This window comes from Mesoplodon densirostris, chromosome 3 (genome assembly GCF_025265405.1).
Source record: "Mesoplodon densirostris isolate mMesDen1 chromosome 3, mMesDen1 primary haplotype, whole genome shotgun sequence".
In the NCBI taxonomy this organism is placed as follows: Eukaryota; Metazoa; Chordata; class Mammalia; order Artiodactyla; family Ziphiidae; genus Mesoplodon; species Mesoplodon densirostris.
Genome location: NC_082663.1, coordinates 166,116,881 through 166,139,684, shown reverse-complemented (window position 1 = coordinate 166,139,684; position 22,804 = coordinate 166,116,881). Strand labels below are relative to the sequence as shown.

General features: G+C 44.8%; 1 protein-coding gene across 7 annotated transcripts in view; it reads left to right on the top strand.

Moving 5' to 3' along the window:
* Positions 1–22,804, top strand: part of TENM2 (teneurin transmembrane protein 2) — a 1,009,203-nt gene that overhangs the window by 804,850 nt on the left and 181,549 nt on the right. For all 7 annotated transcript variants that reach the window (XM_060094960.1, XM_060094959.1, XM_060094962.1 and 4 more), the window contains 2 exons: positions 3,721–3,916; positions 12,227–12,328. In XM_060094960.1, coding sequence (XP_059950943.1) covers positions 3,721–3,916; positions 12,227–12,328 — 298 coding nt within the window. The remainder of the gene's footprint in view (positions 1–3,720; positions 3,917–12,226; positions 12,329–22,804) is intronic.

Sequence of the window (22,804 nt, the reverse complement as noted above, 5' to 3'; positions counted from 1 at the left end):
GCACAGAGAATTGAAATAGCTTGTGCAAGTGTCACAGCAAGTAACCAGCAGAGCATGGGTTCTAATCAGGCAGTCTAGCTCCAAAGTTCTCAGTCTTAACCACTCTACCATGCAGAAGAAATCCCTGCCCTCCTGGAGTTTATGTTCTTCTGAGTAGACAGACAATAAACATAAAAACATTATATCAGGGCTTCCCTGGTCACGCAGTGGTTAAGAATCCGCCTGCCAATGCAGGGGACACAGGTTCAATCCCTGGTCTGGGAAGATCCCAGATGCCGCCGGAGCAACTAAGCCTGTGTGCCACAACTACTGAGCCTGTGCTCTAGAGCCTGCGGGTCACAACTACTGAGCCCACGTGCCACAACTACTGAAGCCTGTGCCACTAGAGCCTGTGCTCCACAACAAGAGAAGCCACCGCAATGAGAAATGCACGCACCGCAACGAAGAGTAGCCCCCGCTCGCCACAACTGGAGAAAGCCCGCGCACAGCAACGAAGACCCAACGCAGCCAAAAATAAATAAATAAATTTATTTTAAAAAAATTATATCATTTTAGAGGGTGATAAGTGCTTTGAAGAAAATAAAGCACAACAAAGAGATACAGGATTGGGACACCTCAGACCAACATGTCCCAGTGCCCCTGGCTCACAGATTCTTCCTTAAATGAAAACTGCTCTCCGTACTTCTGTGGAGGGGCTCGAGGAGCCGGCCAAAATAGATGTCCGCTCTCTCCTCTGACAAATACCTTTTCCCAGAGTCATTTGATTGGTTGGACAGCGAGCACTGCTGCTGGTCCTAAGCCATTTCTGTGCCCCTGGGCTGGGCAGCCAGTTCAGCAAGAGATGACTGATGCCCAGATTAATAATGAGCAATGGCCCCATGCAAGTAATCACCTTCCCCCAACTTTTCCTCGTGGGAGTGATAACCTGGACCCCAAATGAACTATATCCTTCTCACCTCGGCACCAAGGAAGTTACACTCATTCCTCTGGCTGACAGCAGTTTGTAGACATGGTTCTAGGTAGTCGGACATTTGCGAGGTTGCTAAGGAACAAATGCTCTGGTTACAAAGGGCTCCGAAAGGAGCATCAGTTTGTCATATCACTTCTAATCATTTATTTTATCCCATAAAGACAGCTGCAACCAACGGGCTCTGGGGTAGAGGGAAGCTAAATACAAACATTCGTTTCCTGAGAGATGGAGGAAATTTCCACTTCCTACGCAACGTCCCTTGCCAGGCCCCCAGATACAAAAACTAGAACCATGTGCTTCTCTTCTGTCATCCTTGTGATTTGCAAATAAGTGACTCAGAGTCACAAGGTACTTAATAAAATGGTTATTATCTTCCAGGCACTTCCCTAAGCATTATCTCATGTCATCCTTATAACATCCCCAAAAGGTGGGTGTTATTATCCCCTAGTATGCAAACCAGGAAGAGGGTAAAAGATTCGCCTAACTTCAAACAGTAGCAAATGGCAGTCAGAATTCAAACCCAGGTCTGTCTGACAGCAAAACCTTTGTACCTAAGCTTATAGACTCTTTTCGTTTCAATTATCACATTTCAGATGGGAAAAACTGGCAATTCTGCTGATGAGGGAGTCACATTAGTAGATTTCCTGGAGTTTCATTCTTTGAAGTTCGTGAAAGGGGTTACAGTGGACGTCAGTAACCCATATAACCCTTTTTATGGCAGGGAAAGTGGTGAGAGAGAGCTTAATCCCACAGTGGTGGTTTTTATCTGCTAAAGACCTACACTTTGAATGTTCCCTGGAAGTCACGGTGCAAATGACTTTCCGGTGGAATGATTTTGCAAGAGTTCGCAAGATGATTGCATTTCTACTGGGGTTTTATTGATTTTCTCATCAACAAGTAAGAAACGTGGGTGCCCTCTTTGCCTTTTCCTTCATCCTCTCTGTCCAGTCCATAGTCAAGCCCTGTCCTCTCTTCCCTAGAAATGTTCCTGCAAAGTTGTCCCCTTTGCTCATTCACTGTCCTAATCAAGACGCCTGTCACCTCACACTTGGGTTTCTGCAATTGCTTGCTAACTGGTCTTTCTGCTGCTTTTCATTCCCTCTTCTAGAACATCTCATAGGCTGCCTGCAAATGAATTCCTCAGAATATTCCTCCCATCACGTCGTCAGTCACAGCTCAAGGATCTTCTGTGGCTCCCACTTGCCTGACGCAGGATTTCACCATTCCCTAGGACAGGCCCCCACGGATCACACTTGCTCTCCCATTCCCCTCACTCCATTCCTGGTTGCCTTCACCCACCACTCTGTCTCCCACTGATTGCTTCCAGTTCTGAGCCTGGTTTCCATTGAAACAGAGTTTCATAGTTAATTGCTGGTCGATGGGAGGCCAGGCACTGCACCTAAACAGATCTAGGTCAAAATTTTCGCTTGCTCACTCGGTCACTGGGTGACTTTTGCTATGTTGCTGGACTTCTCTGAGCCTCAGTTTTCTTATCTGTAAAATAAGATACAAATAGTGCCGATCTTACAGGGGTTTTGCAAGAGTTGAATGAAATGATGATGACGATGATGCTGGTGATGACAGCTCATGTGTATTTTGTGTTTGCTTTGTGCCAGGCACTGTTATCAGTATGATCTTATTTCTCACAACAAGCTATAACATAGGTACTGTTATTTTCAGTTTTGCAGATGGGAAAATTGAGGGAGGGACAGGTGAAGCTAATAAGTTCCAGATTCTCTCCCAGGTAGTCTGGCTCCTCAGCCCTCTTTCTTTTTTTTTTTCTTTTTTTTTTTTTTTTTTTGCGGTACGCGGGCCTCTCACTGTTGTGGCCTCCCCCGTTGCGGAGCACAGGCTCCGGACACGCAGGCTCAGTGGCCATGGCTCACGGGCCCAGCCGCTCCGCGGCACATGGGATCCTCCCAGACCGGGGCACGAACCCGTATCCCCTGCATCGGCAGGCGGACTCTCAACCACTTGCGCCACCAGGGAGGCCCTCAGCCCTCTTTCTTAACTACTCTGATATACCACCTTCCTTTAGTGAATGATCAGTCAATGGTATTTGGTAACATAGGTTCATAATTCTTTACCTGAAACTCTTGAGTGCCAGATGCAATTGGAATTCAGAATTGGAGGAATTATTAAAAAGTTATACTTGGGCTTTCCTGGTGGCGCAGTGGTTGAGAGTCCGCCTGCCGATGCAGGGGACACGGGTTCGTGCCCCGGTCCGGGAGGATCCCACATGCCACGGAGCGGCTGAGCCCGTGAGCCATGGCCGCTGAGCCTGCGCATCCGGAGCCTGTGCTCCGCAACGGGACAGGCCACAACAGTGAGAGGCCCACATACCGCAAAAAAAAAAAAAAAAAAAGTTATACTTGGCATATGCTATGTATTCTATATCACCCCAGTAGGGACTGGAGCAAAACCCCATCTCTCTCTCTCTCTCTCTCTCTCTCTCTCTCTCTCTCTCTCTCTCTCTCTCACACACACACACACACACACACAGAGGGAAAAAAACATAAAAGCTGAAAAGAGATTATGACCTTATAGTCATAAAACTATTAGCCATAATTATAATAAATGGTGACTGTTTTCTGACAACTTTCATGACTCTTGTTTTACTTATAATCAAATGAGCTGATAGTAAAATGTACTCAGGAGTATCTCTCAGTTAACTAGTGGGGCTGGAGGGGAAGGTGCTTGTTATGGGACCAGGTCTGCACCCTGTATCACATGCTCTCTTCTTTTCCCAGTATGACTTCATGGAGCGTCTGGACGGGAAGGAGAAATGGAGCGTGGTTGAGTCACCCAGGGAACGCCGGAGCATACAGACCCTGGTTCAAAATGAAGCAGTGTTTGTCCAGTACCTGGATGTGGGCCTGTGGCACCTGGCCTTCTACAATGATGGCAAAGACAAAGAGATGGTTTCCTTCAACACTGTAGTCTTAGGTAGGTACGGGATCTCTGAGGTGGTATGTTCATGAACGAAAGGATGGAAGTGTCTGGCTTCTCTGTTGAAGGCACATCTTCCAAGGTGGGCCTACTATGTAGGGGACCAAACCAGCATCCTTAATTTAGGGTTCATAGTATCATCCACCTAAAACTAGCCCTGATTAAAATATGAATGCTACTTAAATCATGAAAAAGCCACTGTGAGTACCAGGGATTGAGTTGCAGTGGAGAGCTTGGGTCCAACCACCTGGCTCAAGCCCTGGCCACACAGCCTAGGCAGATCATTGGACTTTCGTCAGCCTCAGTTCCTCATGGTAAAATAGAACTAACTAGTCCCTCCTTATAAGGCTACTGTAAGGAGTAAATGAAATAAGTTACAGGTATAAATCCCTAAACAGCCAGTAAATACTGACCATTTGCGTCAGGTCACAATTTTTCTCAAAAATCAAGGAAAGCTCAAACTAAATTTTTTTTTAAAAACCTGAAAAGTAAATCAGGAAAAGGATGTAACCATAAGAAAGAAATCATATCTTTGTTCCCAAATTAGTAAATCTCAAAAAGCTTTAATTAAGCACTTGTCATTTAGGGCATGTTTTATAGCAGTCCTTTTTAGTAGCCGTTGGGGAAAAGCTAAGATTTTATCCAAAATTTCCCCTTATATGTGCATACAAACCTGTAAGAGGGCCATTATTCTGAGAATATTTCATGAGGTTTTCTAAAGCAAGCCCTAAGAATTTTAACAATCATATCACCTATAAATAATTTTCATAACATTTATTTTGTCATTAGGTTTTAATCTTCTTACTAATGATAATAACTGATCCTCTCTGAATCAGGGCAGATTGTTAGACCCATTTCACAGAGGAATAAACTGAGGTTCAGGAAACTGAGTCCCTCAAGGTCCCAGGATATGGAAATGGTGGAAATGGCATGGACTTCTGGGCCTCATTCATTGCCTTTCTGCAATGCCATGTTGTCCCAGCAGCGTTTAGTTGTGGACCTCGAGTTTCACTGGAGAAACCTAAATAAGATGGTTGATCCAGGATTAAATCCTACATTTTCTTTCCCACATCCTACCTGGGAGAATCACTAAACTCCCTGAGCCTCAGATTCATCGTTTGTGGGAAGGTAATGACCATATCTCCGAAGGGAGGGATGATGTGACTTCACATACTGAACCTGTCTGGAAAGGAGCTGGTAGTCACTCGTGAAAGCTGATGATTTTTTGAAAATATTTATTTATTTATTTGGCTGCACTGGGTCTTAGTTTCAGGATCTTCGTTGCAGCACGCAGGATCTTTAGTTGTGGCATGCGGAATCTTTTAGTTGCTGCATGCAGGATCTTTTAGTTGTGGCATGTGGGATCTAGTTCCCTGACCAGGGATCAAACCCAGGCCCCCTGCATTGGGAGCATGGAGCCTTAGCCACTGGACCACCAGGGAAGTCCCAAGCTGATGATTTTTTAAGAGCACATCTTGTACAGCTGTTTATCTATTGACTGCATGTTAAGAACTTCTCTGTTAGTTTCATGGATTGCTCTGAAGGATTCCCTGATTCTTGAAAGAGAACCTGAAATTCAGGTGGCAGCCACAACTTCAGAATGGTACAAAATCAGGTAGGATTTGGTATTTACCATAGCATTGAAGTTAATGCTTAGTCCCTCTGTTAAGGAAAGATTGGCCCTAACAGGGTTAGCCAAATGCTCCTTTTAAAACAATGCTTGGCATGCCAGAGCCCATGGGCCAAGTCTGGCCCACTGCCTATTTTTATAAATAAAGTTTTATTGGACCACAGCCACATTCATCTGTTGACAAATTGTCTGTGGCAGCTATAACAACAGAGTTGAGTGGTTGCAGTGGAGACAGTTTGGCCCATAAAATCCTAAATATTTACTCTCTGTCACTTGACAGAAAAAGTTTGCCAAGCCCTGCTCTACACTAATGGCATAAACTTTGTATCAGGAAAGTCGCTGGAGAAGTCTTCCACCGTTAGGGAAAGTTCCCAGGAGCATGTTGTGTACCAATGAGGGAAAAAAAAAAAAGTAAAAGGATAAAAACCAGATCACAAAAGAAAGAAACTGGCAACACATTTAGAACTAGTTTGAGACGGTAAGATAAAGAACAATCTTTTGCTTAAGAACATGATGGGAAATGATATCCTTTTGGTCACCTTGTGTGTGTGTTCTTTTAAATTTTTTTGTAAATCTTTTTTTTTCTAATTTTTATTGGAGTATAGTAGATTTACAATGTTGTGTTAGTTTCAGGTACGCAGTAAAGTGCGTCGGTTATACATAAACATATATCTACTCTTTTTTAGTTTCTTTCCCATATAGGTCATTACAGAGCAAAGTAGAGTTCCTTGGTGCTATACAGTTGGTCCTTATTAGTTGTCTATTTTATATGTAGTAGTGTGTACATGTCAATCCCAATCTTCCAATTTATCCCCTCCCCTTTCCCCCTTGGTAACCATAAGCTTGTTTTCTACATCTGTGACTCCATTTCTGTTTTGTAAATAAGTTTATTTGCACCATTTTTTGAGATTCCACATATAAGTGATAGCAGGTGATATTTGTCTTTCTCTGTCTGAGTGACCTCACTCAGTATGACAATCTCCAGGTTCATGCATTGGCCTTGTGTTTAAATGCAAACGCTTGATACACATGACAGCAAACCCCACACACAGCAGCTGGCTTAGCTGGAGTCTATAAAGACTCAGTGGAATGGTTAATAACAAAAACAGTAACAACGGCACATCTATAGAGAGTTGACCATGTACTAGCTCCTGGACTTGGCCCTTCTGGGGTCTAGATCAGTTAACCCATAGAGTAGTTATATGAGGTCATTACTACCAATATTCTGTTTTCCAATTGAGGAAGCCCAGACTCAGAGAAGTTAAACAAGTTACCCAAGGTCACACACAGCTCGTAAGAGGTGGAGTCGGGATTCAAACTCTCCCAGAGACTGTGCTCTTAACCAGTGGATTGCTTTGGATTCTAGCCAGATAAATCCCTTTCCCCTTCCACACAGCAGGTTGTCTGGGGGCCATATTATCTAATAATGGCTTCTGCCTTCCATTGCCTTTATCCACATGGACACAGACAGTGGGAGTGAGATGCCCTTCCCCCAGGCCATTACCCCCATTCGCCTGTCGGAGCTGGGAATAGCAGTTCTCCCCAGAGAATTTCTCTTGTCTGGAGTGTAGCTCAAAGAGAAAGTCAAAGGTAATCGGCCTAATAGTTGGGCAGACATCTTGATAGAGCAATGATAGTAATTGGCCTGAAATGTAGGGAAAAGTGCAGTGTTTTATTTGGTTCAGAGCTTCTCCCACACATATCTATTATCGGAACACACTCCATCAAGAGCAGCCAGGAGCGCCGAAAGCCCCTGTGATATGAAACAGAAGGAAGGATGTTAGATGGGTGTTGACCAGCCATCACACTAAATATACCTTTGACTCAGTGATGTCTTTTGTGTTTTGGAGAGAAGCAGCCTGCTTTCAGAAATGAGTTTCATCTCAGGGTACAACAGAGTGGCATTCTTGAAGCACGGTGCAGATTTCGGGGAGGCTAGCCTCCACTTGTATAAAAATCCCATTTCCTGGGCTAACTCTCATCACCTGCCTTGTTTCCTCAACAAAAGTCCAACCAGGTTGACAAAAAGGAAAGCTGATAAGATTTCAAGAGTAATATTTTTTTTTTTTTTTTTTCTTTTTGCGGTATGTGGGCCTCTCACTGTTGTGGCCTCTCCCGTTGCGGAGCACAGGCTCCGGATGCGCAGGCCCAGCGGCCATGGCTCACGGGCCCAGCCGCTCCGCGGCATATGGGATCCTCCCAGACCGGGGCACGAACCCGTATCCCCTGCATCGCAGGCGGACTCTTAACCACTGCGCCACCAGGGAGGCCCCAAGAGTAATATTTAATTGGGTGTTGGAAAAAGGGGACTGAGAGAGGTGAGCTCCTTCTGTATTTCAGCAGTACTACATAATTGTTTCTTTCCTCAAAAACTGTAGAAATGCTTCAAAGACAAGACCTGGTGGGGGGGATGGCATGGTGGGAATGTAGATTGATACAGCCACTATGGAGAACAGTATGAAGGTTCCTTAAAAAACTAAAAATAGAATTACCATATGACCCAGCAATCCCACTACTGGGCATATACCCTGAGAAAACCATAATTCAAAGAGACACATGCACCCCAATGTTCATTGCAGCACTATTTACAGTAGCCAGGACACGGAAGCAACCTAAGTGTCCATCGACAGATGAATGGATAAAGACGTGGTACATATATACAATGGAATGTTACTCAGCCATAAAAAGGAACAAAATTGTGCCATTTGCAGTGACGTGGATAGACCTAGAGACTGTCATACAGAGTGAAGAGAGTCAGAAAGAGAAAAACAAACATCGTATAATATCACTTATATTTGAAATCTAGAAAAATGATGCAGTTGAGCTTATTTGCAAAGCAGAAATAGAGACAAAGACGTAGAGAACAAACGTATGGATACCAAGGTGGTGGGGAGGTGGGATGAATTGGGAGATTGGGATTGACATATATACACTACTATACATAAGATAGATAACTAATGAGAACCTACTGTATAGCACAGGGAACTCTACTCAGTGCTCTGTGGTGACCTAAATGGGAAAGAAATCCAAAAAAGAGGGGATATATGTATATGTATATGTATAGCTGATTCACTTTGCTGTACAGCAGAAACTAACACAACATTGTAAAGCAACTATACTCCAATACAAATTAATTTTTAAAAAAGACCTGGGGAAATTGAATGAAAAATACTCTTCACTGCAGTTTCTGCTTATTTTGGATTCTCCCACCCTCTGAGATGCGTGTGTGTACATACACTTCAACGATTACTTACCAAGGACCTACTGTGTGCCGAGCATTGAGAATACCTAGGTGATCAGTTCAGATCTGGTCTCTTCCTCATGGAGCTTGATGAGAGAAGACAGATAGGTAAAAAGACAATTATAAGAATTAGGGGAAGATAGAGGAAAGGGTACAAAACCCAGGTTGAGGGCAGTAGGGAAGGAAGATGCCTAGAAGCTAAATGTTTTCTAAACTGAGACTTAAGGATAAATACCTCAGCTAAAGGGCAAGGAGGCCTTCCAGCCCAGCACAGAACCTACGCAAAGACCTTAGTCCTTTTCCCTGGGTCTGTGGTAGCAAAGAGCTTCCTCTCTTCGCTGCTGTATCTCTGAGGATGTTAGGTTGGAGAACAGGGAGCTTTGACCTCGGCCATGTCAATTTCCACCAAACCATCCCCAGACCCAGATGCTCAGTGAGAATCTAGCTCTACTTTGCTGTCCAAGTGACTTCTGAACATGCAAGTTGGATAATACCATGTTTCTGTTTAAAAGTTTTCACTTGCTCCCATTGGTCCCAGAATAAAATTTAATTCATCCACATGGTCTCCAGGGCCCTAAATGATCTGGGTTTCTCCAGACTCATCTTAGGTCACTCTCTTCCTTTTTAGCTACCCTCCAGCCACGTGGGATTCAGTTCTGCTGTTTTCCACCTCAGGGCCTTTGCATCAGCTGTTCCTTCTGCCTGGGGTACTCCTGGGATACTCTTTCTTGCTTGCTTTTGTTTTTGGCCATGCTGCGAGGCTTGCAGGATCTTAGTTCCCCGACCAGGGATCAAACCTTGGCCCACTGCAGTGGAAGCACAGAATCCTAAGCACTGGACCGCCAGGGCATTCCCCTGCCTGGAATACTCTTCACATTGCTCTTCACTTGGCTGTTCCAGCTCACCCTTATATGTCACCTGCATAGAATAGAGACGCCCTCCCTGACTGTCCTTTCTCAGTAGCTTCCACCTCTTACTCCCCGTCACAGTATCCTATTCTCTTCAAAGCACATATCACAATTTTTATTTGATTTGATAATTTTTTTGGCCTGTATTCTCTATGACAGTGGAAGTTCTGTGAGGGCAGGGACTGTGTCTGTCTTAGTCACCATTGTATTCACCAATGTCTTGTAGGGTGCCTTGCATATAACAGTTGCTCAGTTAATAAAGTAAACCCGGGCTTCCCTGGTGGCTCAGTGGTTGAGAGTCTGCCTGCCGATGCAGGGGACACGGGTTCATGCCCCGGTCCAGGAAGATCCCACATGCCGCGGAGCAGCTGGGCCCGTGAGCCATGGCCGCTGAGCCTGCGTGTCTGGAGCCTGTGCTCCGCATCGGGAGAGGCCACAACAATGAGAGGCCCACATACCGCAAAAAAAAAAAAAAAAAAAAAAGGAAACCCTATGTCAAGGACTGTGACATGTCTGAGATCTCACCATAATTGTCAGCTAACACAGTAGCCGGCCACAGTCTCATAGATCTTATCAGAAGAGGAGGTGCTTCTGGGTCAGAGACAAAAGACTTTATTCCTCAGAGCAATGTAATATCCACAGTATCAACATATGTGCCAGTTCCAAGCCCCAGTTCCCACAGGGCAACACAAACAGAGCCAGGTGTTACCTACACAGGCAGTGGGTTACATGACAGGAGAGAAACTCTGAATTTACTATCCTTGAGTCTCCAAATGGGCGGTGAGCCTGCTCATTCTTTTCTCCAGAGGGAGACATTATCTTTATTTATACTGGACAGTAACTAAACTTGCCCTTTGCTCTGGAGGCAGACACTGTCTCTATCTCCCAAGGCTGTTCACTATACAGACAGCCTTTCAAAAAAGATAGTCCAGAGCTAAGGAGTCAGTGCCTCTGCTCATAACACGTTCAGGAACACAAGACACCCATGGCAAATTGTCTCCTAACATCATGTGAAATTGCTTTTTGACCTGCAAAAGCAGCTACTTCGTATGATTCAACCTAATGCTTTTTGAATGAAAGAAGGAAGGGAGGATGAATAGATGAAACAAATCGACAGCCACTTGGATGCTTCTCAGCCCACCTTTATTCTGCCAACCTCAGGGAGTTGAGCCTGCAGTGATAATTGTTAGACCCTAAAGACATTGGCTTGGAAATTCCCTGGCAGTCCAGTGGTTAGGACTCTGCGCTTTCACTGCTGAGGGCTCGGGTTCAATCTCTGGTCAGGGAACTAAGATCCTCAAGCCACGCAATGCAGCCAAAAAAAAAAGGAGAAGAAGAAAATAAATTGGCTTGATACTGATTTTGGAAAAGCAGATACACTGATTGAGTTCGCCTAGTGCCAGAAACCAACCACACCCGGATTCTGGAAGAAGAGAGCTGAGAAGTGAAGCACTATAGAAAGAAAGCACTACAGCGTGGTTTGGTTTTTCAGTCCAGAGTGGGAATAAGTGGGAAATTCGGTTTAAAGGAAAACCTCCCTTACCATTCACAGGTGACTCCATTAGGGGCAATTAGACTTCCTAGTCTTTCATGCATATCACCAAGCCAATGTCCCCAATTCCCTAAGGACTGTGTCATGTCATCTTTGGGGCATAGTGGCTTTTGATCATCTTAGTAATTTAGAACCTGAAAGTCTAAATGTGTTTATTTGAATGTAAGGCAAAATTAGGTTAATAATAATCATAATTTTAAAAGAGTATGACTACTTCTGTGCAGACCCAAATCAACATGAAAAAGTTCCAAAATGATCCCTTTGAAGGCATTACTTGAGAGTACACATAGCAAGGTAAATCACGAAATAAGATGGCTCTACAGGTTAGAACAAGGGTGAGCTAATTGAATTTCATGAAAAATAAGATATGCAAAAAGCTAGGCATAAAAGGCCTTTTGTACCACCCCAAACCTACTACTTAATGAATCCCCAAATCATGCCAAAATTGATCACCCTTACGTATTTAGACTTCTCTTTCTTTAACGCAGGGGATTTTTTTACTCTGTAAATCTGAGATCAGGAGCCACCACTGTCATTTGGAGAATCACTCTCTATCCCTAAGGCTAAAAGCTGATATCCCACATCTCAGACCAAATCTCAGATTGACAGGATGACATTGGGGCAGGGTGGGGCTTGCAGTGTTTAAAAACTTGCCAGCGTTCAATCTTGGAAAATTGTAGTTTTTAAATCCAGATAAGCAGTTTCTTTTGAAAAAGCAAAAATTGCAGCAGTATTAGCCCCATATTCCTGCCTGGGCTAATCACATGGAGAGCAGTGGTTACATCCATGCATTGTTCAAGTTGCCCTAGTCCCCACCCATCCCTCTTCTCCTCCTTCACTCACTTCTCCCTACCGGTCCTCTGTAGGCATCTGAGGTTACTACCACTGCTCCTGAAAAACAGTGGATGGCTGACTATTAAATTGTTTCACCAGCAGGCAGAGAAAAAAGTAATTGTTCAATTTCTCTCTTTTTCAGATTCAGTGCAGGACTGTCCACGTAACTGCCATGGGAATGGCGAATGTGTGTCCGGGCTGTGTCACTGCTTTCCAGGATTTCTAGGAGTAGACTGTGCTAAAGGTATTTACCACCACTTCCCTGCTATGCCTGGAAAATAGAAAATAGGCTTCTCAAAAGGGGTGGGAGAAAGGGCACCAAAGTAGCCTCCCCAGCAAATTCCACTGGGATATCTTGTAAACCCGTGCATGCTACACGTCCTAATGCTTGGGCAAAGAGTAGACTTCGATGTATGACAACTGGCCAATATACCTATAAGAGCAGGGCAAGTATCCTTGCCATTGAGGTGTGCTGAGAAGAGAGATTTGCTAAAAATGAGACGGTTAGATTTCCTGTAAAAGCAGAAGTGAATTACCATCACTCCTCTCTTATAATCATTAACGTCCATGTAATGGAAGATTAAGCATCTCAGGGTTAGTAAATTTCATTCATTCTGGCCAGCTATGCTCTTAATCTAGGAAGTGCTATTTATCTTGGTGGAATTGGTTTTAAATTGTATTATTAATTTATCTACACTGCTTTGCACAGAATGATGGGGGCCCTGGGATTCTTGGGGGGAAAGTATTATAAGAAAGAAAATGACTCTCACAAGAACAGAGGACTTAGGGCTGCATACCTAGCTAGCAAGAGACCTTGAGCTTGACCTTCAAGCAGTGCGATCACAGGCGAGGACAGTGGAGAGCAGAGTTTCTCACACTTTTTAGACATGGTATGTGCACACAAACACACAAGTATACATTCTAGATAAATACAACCATAAAATTAAAATGAGACTTTCACAAACAACACTTCATGTTTCTTTTCTATTCTGTACTGTTTCACTTTTAAAAATGAAATACACTGACTACACTGATTCCCCACCCACCAGTGCGTCTGAAAAACAGTGATGGAGAGGTTCCAGGCCCTTGCTCAGAAGTCAGGCATTCCTGGGTTCCAATCCCGAGCTCAGCCATTCAGGTTCTCTGTGATCTTGAGCAAGTGATCTAACATTTCTGAATCTCCGTTTCCTCCTCTGGGAAAGTGAGGAATTCCTTCCTAAATTCATTGTGAGGATGGAATGCAAGAACACACCCCAAGCTCTTAGCAGAACACATTGTGAGCTCTCGGAGGGTTTAGTTTTACCATCTTTTATTTACATATGTCATAGTATATTTACTTATACATTCATATAATATTTTCATCCTTTTATGTGCTCTTCATTAAAAGACCATCCTACCTTGACGTTCTGAGAGAGAGGCAGTCATTAATCAAGCTGCTCTGGAAAAGCTAAATCACAATGGCTTGGGAAAATCGTATTTCAGATATTCACAGTATTTCAAAGATTTGCAATCCCCAACCTTCTGAATGCTGACTGATCAGTGAATAGGACTCTTTTAAGTGCCTGAAGTTCTGGATTTGGTTGCACGTGTGTGAGACTCATTCTTAGATGACACCACCTATGGATACATTCATAAAGGCTTGGTAAACCTGTCAGATACAAAAGGAGAAGAGAGTATGAAGCCACCAGACCGTTCTCTTGGCTGCTTTTCACCTTGGCACGCTCTGCCCGGGGGCACGTGGACACGTGCCCAAGCAGACACTGGAGCCTGGTGTTCCTCGCAGCCAGCCCTTTGCTCCGGTTCTGAAGGGCCCTGATGAGGCAAGTAGATGACACCCTGCCGCACAGTGCCATGTACTTTTCAGAGCGAAGGCTTTAAAGGAGGGAAAACCTCAGTAGCATTCGAACGGCTTTCCTTGCGTAATCTAATTTCCTAGGAGTGAAGGCCTTAATGAGAGGAAGGACAGAATAGTCCTTTTTTCTGTGGCTGTAAATGGGCTGAACCCTCAGCTGCAGGGCCTGTGAGCTGTAAATGTATATTAACACTGACACACATCAATGTATTATTAATCCCCCAAACTGTGTGTGCTCTGACTGCACATCCAGGGATCAGCCTTTCAGCCCTAAGTACCCCGGCCATTTAAGAACTCTTCACTCTCGATCCATTTGCAGATGAGCGTCCATTCTGCATTATGGATCTGTAATGGGGTGTGCATTTAGCTGCTTAAAAGGCCTCTCGGTGTGCGTTTTGCATTCACCACCTGTACTGTGGCCAGGCGCGCGCTCCGAGCATGCATTAGCCACGGTATATAATTGATCCTCACGAAACAAATATCTAGTGGCTGTTAAGAGTAGTTCCTCCTGCATCCTCAGAAGCTGTTCCTGAAATCGGCCTCTGAACTGTATTTTAATTCAGCTGTTGATGCCTACAGTGGACAAAATGGAAGCGTTTAGAGATTAAAATTGCTTTCTCCTTGTTTCCCCATTTATTCTTGGCAAAGTTGGCTTAAGAATGTCAGGAGTAAGCTTCTACCGCTTTGCCCTAAAGATGTTGCTTCCTTAGTATTTTTGAAATTTAAGCTACTTCATTAACAATGATGGTGTTTGGAAATGCTCTAAACCCTTGTTTCCCACACTTTGCTCTTTCATGTACCACCTTTATGTTTGTTGCCAAATTCGTGGGCCATCAGAATCTTTATTTCCTTCACATATTTCTTTGAGTCTACCCATTAGGTTTACACAGATGAACTTATTTTAAAAGGACTCAGGTCAAAATGAAAAGTTAAAAAAGAGAAAATTGGAATCCATTGCAATAAATAGGAAATGTTAGTGCCGCCTTTAAATCTACTGAGAAAGGAATATTTCCCTTTTTAAAAAATTTTATTGAAGTATAATTGATTTACAATGTTGTGTTGGTTTCTGGTGTACAGCAAAGTGATTCAGTTTTATATATATATTTTTCATATTCTTTTCCATTATGGTTTATCAGAGGATATTGAATATAGTTCCCTGTGCTATACAGTAGGACCTTGTTGTTTATCCGTCCTATAGGACCTTGTTGTTTATCCATCCTATATATAGTAGTTTGCATCTGCTCATCCCAAACTCCCAATCCATCCCTTCCCCACCTCCCCCTCTGCCTTGGCAACCACAAGTCTGATCTCTATGTCTGTGAGTCTGCTTCTGTTTTGTAGATATGTCCATTTGTGTCATATTTTAGGTTCATGTAAGTGATATCATATGGTATTTGTCTTTCTCTTTCTGACTTATTGGCTTAGTATGATAATCTCTAGGTCCATCCATATTGCTGCAAATCGTATTATTTCATTCTTTTTTATGGCTGAGTCATATTCCATTGTGTATATATATATATATATATATATATATATACCACATCTTTATCCATTCATCTGTTGATGGACATTTAGATTTTTTCCATGTCTTGGCTATTGTAAATAGTGTGCTATGAACATAGAGTGCATGTATCTTTTTGAATTACAGTTTTGTCCAGATATATGCCCAGGAGAGGGATTGCTAGCTCATATGACAACTCTATTTTTAGTTTTTTGAGTAACCTCCATACTGTTCTCCATAGTGGCTGCACCATTTACATTCTCACCAACAGTGTAGGAGCATTCCCTTTTCTCCACACCCTCTCCAGCATTTGTTATTTGTAGACTTTTTAATGATGGCTGTTCTGACTGGTGTGAGGTGATACCTCATTGGAGTTTTGATTTGCATTCGAGAAAGGAATCTTTGCACTGCCCTGAGCAATCAATCCCAGTCAGCTTCTCACATATTCATTTCACATCAAGAATCCCCAAATTGGGTCCTACTGTATATATAGCACATGTGAAGCAGCCTGGCTCCTAGATAAATTCAAGCCTTGAGCATCTCATCTCCTAAGCATGGGCTACTGAAAATAACAAAATTCACTACCTACACCTTTGCGATATAGTGAGCACCCAGTAAAAATAGGCACACAGATTTAACTCTACCAGCTTCAAGTGGGTAAACCTAATGATTAGCTCCTGGTTTACTTGTGGTCGATTAAGCCTCCATTTCGGATAGTTTTAATAACAACTAATAGTTATTACGTATTAAAGATGTACCAGGCATTGTGTAAGTACATAACACATACTATCTTATCTGTTCTCATATCAACAATGTGAGATAAATCCTATTTTAACCACACCCCAATATTTTAAGCTTTTTTTTTTTTTTTTTTTGCGGTACGCGGGCCTCTCACTGTTGTGGCCTCTCCCGTTGCGGAGCACAGGCCCCCGACGCGCAGGCTCAGTGGCCATGGCTCACGGGTCTAGCCGCTCAGCGGCATGTGGGATCTTCCCAGATGGGGCGCACGAACCCGTGTCCCCTGCATCGGCAGGCGGACTCTCAACCACTGCACCACCAGGGAAGCCCTAAGCTTTTTATATTAAAAGCATTTTTGTCTTGCAGTCAAGTTGCAAAAAAGAGCACATAGAGTTCCCAGAGTTCACTCAGCTTCCCCTAATGTCAACATTTTAAATTATCAAAGTTCAGTTAGTGAAACCAGGAAATTAACATTGATCGATGCTATTGACTAATTCACAGACTTGTTTCTAATTTTGCCCTTTTTTTTTTCTGGTCGAGATCCCACCTTGTGTTTAGTTGTCATGTCTCCTTAGTCCCCTCCAATCTGCGAGGGCTCCTCACTCTTTTCTTGTCTTTCATGACCTTGACCGTCTTGAAGAGCACTGGTCAGGTATTTTTTAGCTTGGCCCTGGATGTGGGTTTGTCTCATGTTTACTCGTGATTAGATGGAGGTTCTGCATTTTTCACAAGATGCTGTGCCCTCCTCAGTGAATCCTATCAAAGACGCATTTCTGATCTTTAACAAGAAAAAGATTCAGATGTGGTTGTGTGTGTGAGGGTATGTGTGGTTTCGGGTGTGAGCATGTGTGTACCTTCTCCTCAACCCTCACGCATAAGGCAGAGATGCTTGGGTGGCCGTATCCCGTTCGTCCAGCACAGTCTGTCAGTGACTATGACTCATTGCTACTCACAAACAACTTTTGAGCCCAGGAAGCTCGTAGGTGTTAGCGGGGAGTGACCTGGAGCAGCCAGGGTGAGGTAATCGAGCTAGCAAGTGCAGAGAGGAGAGACAGCTGGTCCCGAGGCCCCTGCTACCCTGAACAGTGCATGCCGTCTCCCGGCCATGGCCCACAATCATGTCCCTTCTTTCTTGATAAAAGCCCTTAGGAGGGCCCAAGCCCAGGTCCACCCGCATCACAAACTCGCCTTCCCCTTTGTTCCTGCACTGCCAGCTGTGCCCAGGATGCCTTGGGTCTGCCAGTTTCTGCTACTGCAGGCAGCCGGCAGATTCAGGCCCTCCTGCCAGAGGGAGAATTCGCCACATTAGCAAGCGAGATTCCCATCACATCCGAGCGGCCGGGTGTATGTCCAAGTGACAGAAATGCGGATTTACTCTCCTGACCTCATGCTGCACCTCCCGTGCCCTCAGATGTGCGGTGCAGACGACAGCTCCTTGTCTCCTGATAAACCTGCCAGTCTGCATCAGGCATCTGAAGATATCCTCGCAGTGAATGGAGGAAGCAGTCAGCATGAATTTGCAGGGCGTTCATTCCTCAGCCCCCACCAAACTGGGGGCTCCGAGGGGCTCAGATGTCAAAGTGGAACTGACCCTCACCCCAGAAGAATGTATGAGGGTTCTAACACCTTGTTCCAAATCAGTCAAGGGGACCAAACTTATTCATGCATCCAGCAAACGCTTATCATATGCCTGCACTAAGCACCAGAAATACAATGATGGGCAAGAACGCCAGGGCCTGCCTTCTGAGAGCTTCCGGTCTGATGGATGCACGTGATAAGTGAGTGGGAAATGTAAGCGTATAAGTCCAAAATGCTGGGTTGTGGGCTCTGAATGCTATAGATGTTATTAAGGAGAAGATGAGGAAGTTCATGAAGCAACGAAGTGTGGATCTATGAAAATAGTCAATTAGTATCGGGGAATGTGAAGAAAATTCCATGGAGGGAGAGTCTAGTAAAGGAGCTACACTGAATAGTGTCTTCTAGCATAGAATTTAATTAATTGTTTAATGCAATAAACAATCTGTTCAGATTCAGAGCTTGAGGAAAAATGGCGTTTCTTTCCCAATAACTTGTACCATTTTCCATCAGGTGCCTCTCTTGTCCAGCTAGAACTGTGCTTATAATTCAGTTATTGTTTAGTTTATGGTTTTTTCTGTTATTACTAATCCCCTTGCATGACTTTCTCATTACTATACTTCTATGCTATTTGTTGTGGGCTAGATGCTTTTTAACTCTGATTCCTTTTTCTTTCATTGACTTTTATTGAAACGTCTCTTAATGACTTAAGATGCTTCCTTGGGTCGCGTTTAAAGCAGTTTTGCCTTTCAGAAGACATCCAAGGCTTCTGATGACCTTGTTGTGACACTGGCTTCTCCGATGGCATATTTGGTGCTGAGCTTAAGGCCCCAACCTGCAGTAGAAACTTAACACACCAGAGCCTTCCTTGTTCGGTAATGTGTGTTTAATAGCGATTTAGAAATGACAACACCCACTGCTGATCAGCTGTCAGGGGAGGCCCAGAAATGCCACAACCACGGGAACATGAAGTCTTCTTTCTGGGGTTGGTCTCCGCTCCTACCCAGTTTCTGTGGAGCCTTGAAAAAACAGAATGGGGATCTTGCCATTTTTCTCCCATTATCTGGCAAACGTACCCACTACTCAGTCCTTCTCGGCCAAGTGCTAGCACAAAGTCAAATCATCATCATCATTGTCATCATTGCTGACATTTATTGAGTTTTTACTATGAGCCAACCACTGCACTAAGCAACTGCATAATTATCTCACTGAATCATTAATTGTCCTATTTTATAGATGCCTATTATCCCCTTTTACAGAGGAGGAAAATGAAACACAGAGAGGTTAAGTAACACGCTCAAGATCACTCAGCTCATAAGCGGTATTACTAGGATTCAAACCAAGCAATCTGGCCTGCCCTCTTAACGCTAGACCAGCCATGAGGGGAGAAGGGCTTGAATGTCTAGGGGCTTGAATTTAGGGGTCAAGGATCATACAGATGAAAACATTGCTGGAAAATGTACAAGACAAAGTGAATGCTAGAAAACAAGATTCAGATTTGTTGGATTCATCACACAGGGATACATCAGCCAACATCGAGACACAACTTTCAATGAAGGGAGGGAGAGAGCAAGTGAGGGAGGGAAAATGGAGGAATGAAGAAGATGTGAGGTGTAAGGAAGACGTGCTTTGCAAGTTTGTGTGGCCGTTGCACACTAGGATTTGGGTTGGAACCCCAGAAACCTTAAGGAGAGGAAACCAGGGTTTACTAGGTAGAGAGTGGCAAAGCAGGCATTTGAAACCAAGTCTGTCTGACATCGGAGCCTGTTGCTCTGAGCCACTGTCCTCCCAGCCCCAAGCTGGGACTTTCTGTCACCTCCCTTCTCTTATCATTTGCCAACTCCTATTTCATCGACCTTCAACCCATTGTTCTCCTATCCTCACAGCCACTGCCCTGTTCACTTGGCCACCAGCTCTCCCTGATGGCATTCCTCCTGCTCACCACCTGCGGCGTTCTCCCAGAGCTCTTAGGAGCATGATACTCTCTCCCCAAACGCCTTCAGTGGCTCCCCATTGCCTCCCACAATGGTTGTCAATCTTTGGTTTAAAGACATTTACCTGGGGAGATTGTTATAAATGCGTATTCCCAGGCTCTTCCCCCATGCCAGCCGGTTCTGAAGCAGTAGGACTGGTGTGTAGCTCAGGCACGTGCACATTTTTAATTATCCTCCAGGAGGGCCCTGATGCTGGTGGTCAGGGGCCGTAGGCTGAGAATAAATAAACATATTTCTTAGAATGAGCTTCAGGGTCTTGCATGATCTGCGCTCCTTTGGCACCATCTCCCACTAAGTCCCATACACCATAGAGTCCAGCTACTTGTCCCTCCTAGACACCACGGCCCTGCTTCTTTCTCTCTACTCATGCCATTTTCTTGGCTGGAATGTTCTCATCCTTCCCAAACTTTCCTATCAAACAGCTCCTGATGCTTGAGGACCAAGCTCCCAGGTCACCACCTCCCTGATGCACCCACAGAGAGAACCCTGCAGTCACACAGGACTTGGCGACACCTTGGCAGTGGCCCTTCATCCTGTGCCATGTTCTAGCTGGGGGGTTCCATCAGTTTCTCCCACTGGATCACAAGCTTCCAGCCATTTTCTTTGTATCTCCCTGCACCTAGTTTGGCACCCAGGAGATAGTAAGTGCTCTCTAAATGTCTAGGGGCTTGAATTTAAGGGTCAAGGATCATACAGATGAAAACATTGCTGGAAAATGTACAAGACAAAGTGAGTGCTAGAAAACAAGATTCAAATTTGTTGGATTCATCACACAGGGATACATCAGCCAACATCGAGACACAAATTTCAGTGAAGGAGGGGAGAGAGCAAGTGAGGGAGGGAAAATGGAGGAATGAAGAAAAGGAGGAACCAACAAGAGTTTACAGAAAAGAAGTACCATTTGTTCTGCAGTTTACCTGCATCATCTCAGAAGGACAAAGCTATTAAGAATGGAAGCTGCGGGCTTCCCTGGTGGCGCAGTGGTTGGGAGTCCGCCTGCCGATGCAGGGGACGTGGGTTTGTGCCCCGGTCCGGGAGGATCCCACATGCCGCAGAGCAGCTGGGCCCGTGAGCCATAGCCGCTGAGCCTGCGTGTCCGGAGCCTGAGCTCCGCAACGGGAGAGGCCACAACAGTGAGAGGCCCGCATACCGCAAAAAAAAAAAAAAAAAAAAAAAAGAATGGAAGCTGCAGAGTTTGAATTGGCTAGGTTTGAATCCATGCTCCTCTAGTTAACTGTTCCCATTTTAGAAAATTACTTAACCTCTCTGGGCCTTTATTGTCTCATCCATAAAGTGGGGGCAGTAGCAATACCACCTGATGGATTGCTGTGAGGACTAAAAAGTAAATGCGTGTAAAGCATGTAGAACCATGCTCGGCATGTATTCAATGTTCCATAAATATTAGCCAGCATTAATCTTCACAAGCCTTTGAAATCATTGTTATTATCCCTATTTTACAGGAGAAACAGAGACTTAGAGAAAATAAGCTACTTGCCGAAGGTCACACTGCAGGCTAGATTTTGAGGCCATGTCTGGCTGACTTTGAGGCTTATGGCCCTTACTTGGTTTTCCTAACTTGGCAGGAAGATCCCCTAAAAGGGGGGCAGTGACCACTCACTCTCAAAGCCCTCACAGACAGCGCAGCCGCCTGACTCTCCTGGCTGGCTTCACTGCCCACCCCCGCCCACCGCTTTTCCGTCTCCCCAACAGTTCCTCCCCTAGTGGACGTCTGCGCTCAGGAGAGAGATGACAAGCCCCTTCATCCCCACCAAAGGTGTAGGGGTCCTCCCCACCACCCCAGAAATGCTTTCCTCAGAGCATCCTTTGCAAAGAAGCCACTTTCCCCTTTCACAGCTGGCCTCACCTCTCTCAGTGAAAGATGATCAGATCCCACCTGTCCTTCCTGGAACCACCTAGAATGTTCCTTCAGACCCTCCATCTTTCACACCTGTCTTCCTCTGCCACCCCAGCTGCTCCCCGCAATCTCCTGTAATGCAGACAGGCCAGGGGCCATGGCTGCTGCCCACAGGAGCCATTCCACCACCCATTGCAGTTCGAGGCTGAATCCCACCTCTCCTTCGTCCCACCCTGGACCTGAGAAAATGTGCAGGGATTCCTTGGCAGCAAGAACCCAGGAGGTGGGGTTTGAAGCCGGGCCCTTGGTTCGTGCTTTGCAGAAAGTGTCTCCACACTTGGTAAAGGCACCTTTGATAAAACAGTCGAAGAACCTCTGCGTATATTCAGCACGAAGTGCGTGCCAGGCACTGTGCAAAAGGTTTAACCAGAGTGATCTTATGTCATCCTCACGTCATGCATCATTATCATCCCCATTTCACAGCTAAGGAAACTGAGGCTCAGAGAAGTTAAGGTACTAGCGCAGTTATGGCTTTAGAACCCTATGTATCAGAATCACCTGTTAACTCACAGCTTGCTGGCTTCTCCCCACCCGTCCCCCAAAGTTTCTGATTGAGTAGGTCTGGAGTGCTAGCATCAGCCTGGAGAGCTTGTTAGATATCCAAACCCTCAGGCCCCATGCCAGACCCTCTGAATCAGAATCTCACTCTCCCAGCATCCCCAAATGACTTATGTGCACATCCAAGTCTGAGTCTAGATGACGTTGCCCTTGGACTCTGCTCGTATGGCCCAGAGAGAACTGAACAGGAGCAGCACTACCATTTTTATCTTACTTCTCCCAGCTTGCCAAGCAGGTGTGGAGGATGCTTGCCTCCCCAGTTTGGAAGCTGCAGTGCCCTTTATTTGGTGCCCTCATGTGAGTCCATGACTCTAGAACGTGGCCACTCCCGCTGTTTCCCATGCTTGTTGCATCACCAAACATAAATCACTTGGCAGGACCTACCTCAGTCAGCCCTCCCCCAAGTCAAATCGCTTCTGAGACTAAAAACTTTTTGTTTCCTTTTTAAACTACTAGATAAGTTGCAGAACCGTCTTACAAAGCAGAGTGCCTAACCCCGGAGAAACTTGCTGTAGGTGTAATGCGTACAGAGGTGGGGAAGTACTCTGGTTTTAGAAAAAACTTCCGTATTGGGAAAAAAAAGTCTT